This window comes from Lipotes vexillifer, unplaced genomic scaffold, assembly GCF_000442215.2.
Source record: "Lipotes vexillifer unplaced genomic scaffold, Lipotes_vexillifer_v1.1 scaffold1094, whole genome shotgun sequence".
Classification (NCBI taxonomy): domain Eukaryota; kingdom Metazoa; phylum Chordata; class Mammalia; order Artiodactyla; family Lipotidae; genus Lipotes; species Lipotes vexillifer.
The window spans coordinates 1,633,566-1,639,777 of record NW_006792775.1 but is presented as its reverse complement, the minus strand read 5'-3'; the positions used below and the strand labels follow the sequence as shown (position 1 = coordinate 1,639,777).

Below are 6,212 nucleotides of genomic sequence, written 5' to 3'. Positions count from 1 at the left end.
CGGCCGGGGCTCGCGAGGGCCGAGGGCTCCGTCGGCCCAAACCGAGCTGGGCGCCCGCGGCCCGGGTGACGCCTCCGCTCCGCCCCCCTCAGCACCTTCCCCGGCCCCCGACGTTGCGCCCTTTCCTCGCTTCTCTGCGCTCCCCGTCCCCTCTCCGGCCTCTGGTCCCGGCCCCCTCTCTTCTTCCGCAGCCTTCCCTTTGCTCCCTCCCGCCCCCCCCAGCTCCTTGTCTCCAACTCCCTCCCCTTCCACGCCCGCCCTCTCGCCTTCGCCGTCCCAAAGTGGATTAATTATACGCTTTCTGTTTCTCTCCTCGCTGTTCTCTCCCGCTGTGCGCCTGCCCGTCTCTCACTGTCCTCTCTCTCTCTCTCGCCCTCTCTTCGGCCCCCCCTTTTCACGTTCACTCTGTCTCTCTCGCTATCTCTGCCCCCCCTCTATCCTGATACAACAGCTGACCTCATTTCCAGATACCCTTTCCCCCCCTAAAAGTACAACATCTGGCCCGCCCCAGCCCGCAGACAGCCCGTCCTCCCCAAACAATCAGACGAGTTTCCCACCCCCCCCAAAAAAGCCATCCCCCCGTTCTGCCCCGTCGCACATTCGGCCCCCGCGACTCGGCCAGAGCGGCGCTGGCAGAGGAGTGCCCGGCAGGAGGGCCAACGCCCGCTGTTCGGTTTGCAATACGCAGCAGGGAGGTGGGCGGCCCCTGCGCCGGCTTCCAGGTAAGCTGCGTGCGGGCCGGGCCGGGCCGGGGCGGCTGGGCCCGGGGCAGACAGGGTGGGGGGCTGTCGGTCACGTCGAGGGGTGGGGGGGGGGGGGGGTGGACTTGGGAAGTGCCAAGGGAGGTGTGAGCTGTCTGCAAGGCGACTTCCTGGTCGCTTTGCGGGTGCAGGGGCTGTTGCTGAAAGTTTGTGATTTGTGCCGCGGGGGCGGGGGCGGGGGGCAGGGGGCAGTGCAACGAGGACGGGCGCAAGTCTCAGAAACCCACCCTGGTATGCTGACTCAGTGCCAGCAAGACCGAGAGAGGAAAACTGGGTGGGCGGGGCCAGGATGGAGCGAGGGGGGCCGAGCTGGCAAAAGCGTCCTGCCAGACACCGCATTCGCAGCGCACCCCCCTACAGCCTCCCTTTCCCTGTCCCCCACATTGCCAACCAGTGATCTGGACAGAGGGCCTGGTCCAGGGCTCAAAAGGGCAGCAGTGGACAACCCAGAGAGGGTAACTGCCCCTGCCCCAGTGGGCAGATGGAAGTTTCCATACAAGGAGGTGGAAAGCAGCCCCCCCCTCCCTGCAACCCCCGCCCCCATTTCCCGGTGCCAGGATGGGCTGGGGGTGCAGGATGAGCCCCCCCCGCCCCCCGTTCTTTGCTAAGAGATGGTGGGGAAGGCGGTTGGGGGTGCCGCAGAGAAGGGAACGGCTGGAAGGAGGGAGGGGGCGGGAGCAAAGGGGGCGGGGGGAGTGGTCAGCAGGGAGAGGGGTGGGGGTAGGGTGGAGCCGCGGCTGGGAGGAGCCGGCTCAGACATAAAAGCTGAGGCACTGACCAGCCTGCAAACTGGACATTGGCTTCTCCTCTGAGGCAGCCTTCCAGCCTCCTCCTCCCGCATCCTCTCCCTCCAGCCCCAGCGAGCCTCCTGTCCAGCTGCAGGTAACGGGGCTGTTGAGCGAGGACCCGGCTGCCCTCCCGCTCCGGCCTCAGCCCCTTGGCCCCTGCCCGCGGCCTCCCACTCAGCCCCTTCATCCCTCCTGTCTGCCTCTGCCCTGTCGCCCCTGCCCTCCCTCCTCTGCCCGCTTGGTCACCTGGCCCGCACAGCTGCATGCCCCTCGTCTAGTCTTCTGGTCTCTGCTGGTGCCCTGGACTGGACCCCGCACCGAGTGGCTGGGCTTGCAGAAGGATGGGGCCGCCGCTCGGATGGCCCCGAGTCCCTAGCTGGACAAATTTGTTCTTAGAATTTGAGGGGGGGGCGCGGCACTGGGCTGTCGGGAGGCAGGCTGGGGTCTGGTGCAGGGGTGAGCTGAGCCAGGCGGCAGCTTCCATCTTCCACGGAGCCGGCCCTGCTCATCAGGAGCTTAGGCGAGGCTGTGCTTCCCTCGCAGCCCCTCATTTCCTACACGATTTATTGCATCAAAATTCCCCTGGGCCCAGCATGCAGCAGCCTTGCTCCAGGCTGGCAAGGGGCGTGCTGCTCAGTGCCTCTGTGCTCACTGGGTGCACAGCCTAAGAGGGACACACGTGGGCAGCTCCACCCAGGCCCTTACTAGGGTAGCCTGCGAGTGCCACGGGGCTCAGGGGCACCCGGCCGTGACTGTCCCCTCAGAAGGGGCTCGTACCTGGGCCTGCAGAGGGCAGGCTGGGGCTGCCTGCCTGGGGGGCTTCCGCCTTTTGGAGGGCTAGGGGTGGCTTGCTGTGTCTCAAGAGGAGTCAAGGTCCCTTTCAAGCCCCGGGACTCCTTAGGGGACCTGGTTAACCCTTGCCCCAGGTCTGCAGCCACAAAACCTGGCGAGGGGGTGTGTCTTGAGATGTGCCTCTCCTTCTAGGTGGTACCCTGAGGGACCTGGGGTCTGGCCTCTAGGTGGCCTGACCTGTTCTCTCCAGCTCCTGGGGTAGGGTTGGGTACCCCAAATGGGGAGAGGGCCTGGTGGTCCTGGAGGGACTTTGAGGTCCCTGGCCCTGGGTAGTGTGATGCGAGGCCTGTGTTTGGGGTGCCCAGGGCAGACTGGAGTCGAGGGACTAAGTGATGTAGGAGAAGGCGGCTCCTGGGAGCGTGGCTGGCACCGCCGTGCTGACCGTTGGACCCTTGACCCAGGCTTTGCTCAGCCGCAGACTGAGAGGGTGGGAAAGACAGTGCGGGAAGAAGGGTGGTGCTGGCCCAGCAGAGCCCCCCTGTTGCTTTGGGAGGGAGGCTGGTCCTCCTGGCACCCTTGCTTAGCCGGTCCTCTGAGATGCACATGTTCTGTGCTGGGGTGGGGCCGTCTGCCATCTTGGCTGGCGCTGGGAGGCCCGAGGAGTGGCCGCTGCCCTGTGCCGGCCCCGCCCCCATGACATCATAGGATGGAGGCCAGGTCCAGTGTCCAGCACTGGCCCCTGCAGCTCTGGGTGTGGCTGAGCCCCTGCAGTAATAACGATGGGGATCCCCTCGCGAAATTACTGACTGGCACTTGGTGCCCCTCAGAGGTGTGCCCCGCACACAGCCCTTCACGCGGGGCAGCTCTGCATCCTGCCCGCGTCAGCAGTGGAAGCTTCAGCTCTTCTGTAATTAAGACAATTACGATTAAGGAGAAAGCTGTGCTTTAAAGCTGTAACTGGACTTGAAATTAGGAGATGGCTGGGCTTAGTGTCCCCGAAGGGAGCGGGCCCTCATCCCCTTGCTGGGCCAGCGTTTCGCGACGGCCTGGCTGGCGGGCAGTGGGAGGGGGCCCGGGCCTGGACGCGGGGCAGGGCGGTGGGCTCACGCCTCTTGTCTCCGCCCGCAGACACCAATGGGGATCCGAGTGGGAAAGTCGATGCTGGGGCTGCTCGCCTTCTTGGCCTTCGCCTCGTGCTGCTATGCTGCTTACCGCCCCAGTGAGACTCTGTGCGGCGGGGAGCTGGTGGACACCCTCCAGTTCGTCTGCGGGGACCGCGGCTTCTATTTCAGTAAGTAGTTCAGCGGGGCAGGGGCGGAGGGGTGTACACAGCTGGTGCTCGATAGATGCTGGAGTCCTGCTTACCGCACGTCAGACACCTCTGCAGGTCGTTCGGCACACCTGGCCTGGGGGTCGGGCCCAGGGAGGCCCCTCGGAGGTGAACGAGCCCGGGGCCCTCGCTCTGAGACTTGGCGAGCACAGTCACGCCCTTGCAGTCCACACTTATTAGGCACTTACGGTGTGCTTGGGCGGTGCCCGCACTCCCTGATTTCTTGCAGCATGACTCAAGGTGGGAGGGAGAGTGGACGGTGGTATCTTCAGGGGGGACCAGACCTTAAGTGGCAGGTGAGGGTGGGGTGCAGAGTGGGCTGGAGGCCGGGCTTCCGGGCGGGGTGACCCAGGCCCCCGCAGGGAGGCAGCCCTTCCCCTCCTGCTTCTCCCTGACCTGCCCATGGGCAGGGCTGCGGGCGCTGGTTTCCCCGCACGTTTTGCCCACATCTTGGCAACGGGCAGATACCCGTGGATGGTTAGATTTTAAATGGAATCAAATGGGTTGAAAACCAATACGAATGAAAGCACACGTTGCTGGCGGCGTGAGTGTGCATGCCCTACGTGCTGGGGCACACTGGGCTGCATCCACAGGAGGGGACTGCCGGGGCCCCCAGGCCTGGGTGGGATCCGCACCCGAGGGGCAGGGCGCAGTGCAGGGTGCCCGCCTGCTGGCCCAAGTGCTTTGGCTATACCTTGCCCTTCTCTCTGATTCCCGACCTGCGGGAGCTGGCTGGGCACGTGGAGACCTCTGCTCTCCCTTGCCCCTGTGCCCTGTGTGGCAGGGCGGGTCCCCCGTTGGAGGTGAGCTCTCCTTCGGGGTGTGGGCTCTTGCCCTCGCTTCCCAGCAATCTGGGCCTCAGTTTCTTTAACTGTAGGACGGGTCAGGGGAGTTCCGGAGAGCGTCCATCTGGGTAGCGGGAGAAACTGGGGAGCAGTTTCTTGACCCTCAAGGGGGGAGGGATTGTGTGCTCCCCCTGGGCTCAGCCAGACACCGCTTAGGGCTGGGTGTGGGTGGGGACATGGCCGGGGCAAGCAGGCAATGGCCGTAAGGCTCGTCATAACCAGCCCATCACCCACCACAAGGCACCTTCTTCTGCGGCCTTTACTTACCCACCCTCTGAAATGGGCCGAAGATGCCCGTCTCGGCATGTCAAAGCTTCTCTTTAAGAAGCATTCCCGTCCCTTGACGCTTCTGAGGCCCCTGCCTGCCCTGGCTCCTCCTGTGGCCTCTGTCTTCTGCCCCATCTGGGGGCAGGAGGTGGCACCGTACGGTCTGGTGCTGGCTGGCCCTTGCCCGGGGAGTGGCCCGCTGGCACCAGCTTTCCCTGAGAGGAGGGCGGGGCCGGGCCCCCAGCCCTTTCGGCCCCTCCCCCTCCCCCCGCCGAAGGCGGAAGGCGGGCGGGCCGGGGGCTGCTCCCTTGCAGCTGGGTCTGGAGCCTGTGCGCGGAGCGGAGGGGGGGCGGGAAGAAAGGAGGCCGTGGTGTCGCAGGTCCTCACTCCTCTCCTCCCGTCTTCTCCCTCCTCCCCGACTCCCGCCGGCCTCGGCGGCGCCTCAGGGCCGCAGGCACCCAGGCTCCGGGCCGGCCCGCGGCCGGCACTTGGGCCCCGCTCGGCCTCTGCGCCAGGACCCTGGGGTCCCGGGATGTGGGGCCGGGCCCCATGCATTTTCCAAACAGGCCCTGGCGGTGGACCGGGAGGCCGTGCCCACTTCACCTACGACGAGGGAGGCGCCGAGAGGCCAGGGGGCCGGTCCTGGAGCGCGCTCACCCCGCTATCCCTTCTCTCCTTTCGGGCCCCTGCGCGCCCCCCTCTCGCTTTCCTCCTCCCCTCCAGGCCGAGGCGGGCTGTCCCTGCAAGGTGACAGGCATCCTGTCCCAAGGGCAGGGCCGGGGGGCGGGCTGGAGGAACCCTGGGGAGCCCCCTGGGGCGCTGGTGCTGACGTGCCCTTTCCTTCCTCCTGTGGGACTTCCAGGCAGGCCGGCGAGCCGCGTGAACCGCCGCAGCCGTGGCATCGTGGAAGAATGCTGCTTCCGCAGCTGCGACCTGGCCCTGCTGGAGACCTACTGCGCCACCCCCGCCAAGTCCGAGAGGGACGTGTCGACCCCTCCGACCGTGCTTCCGGTAAGCCGGCCCCCCCAGCCTGGGCCCGTGGGTGGCCCCCCAGCTCTGGGCCCGTGGACGGCCCGGCCCCTGTGAGGGGAACCGGGGTCTCCGGGACCCTCCCCTCTCTCTGGAGCCCCTCGGGGCTGTCACCTCTAAGCCAGGGGGCCAGGATGCGGCAGCTCCTTAGCTGGAAGCGCGGCTAGGGAGTCCCTTACATGTTTGCCACGTGCCCCCCCCCCCCCCCCCCCCACACACACACACACACACACACACACACACACACACACACACACACACATGAACACTCACGCAGCAAAGAGAGTATGAGATTTCCAGGATCCCGAAGTAACAGCAAGGTTTCCAAGCAGGAGAAGTCAGTTCCAGGATTTCCCTCAGCACCCTCTCTTTACCTCTCCATGGGCGTCAGTCTCTCCCT

The 6,212-nt window shown here is 66.1% G+C and overlaps 1 protein-coding gene across 5 annotated transcripts in view; it reads left to right on the top strand.

Moving 5' to 3' along the window:
• Nucleotides 1–6,212, top strand: part of IGF2 (insulin like growth factor 2) — a 10,024-nt gene that overhangs the window by 1,953 nt on the left and 1,859 nt on the right. For 2 of the 5 annotated variants that reach the window (XM_007465951.1, XM_007465948.1), the window contains 2 exons: nucleotides 3,470–3,632; nucleotides 5,646–5,794. In XM_007465951.1, the coding sequence (XP_007466013.1) occupies nucleotides 3,476–3,632; nucleotides 5,646–5,794 (306 nt within the window). In that variant the 5' untranslated portion in view covers nucleotides 3,470–3,475. Of the gene's footprint in view, nucleotide 1; nucleotides 723–1,547; nucleotides 1,644–3,469; nucleotides 3,633–5,645; nucleotides 5,795–6,212 lie in introns of those variants that run through there. The other 3 variants (XM_007465949.1, XM_007465952.1, XM_007465950.1) reach the window with 3 other exon arrangements.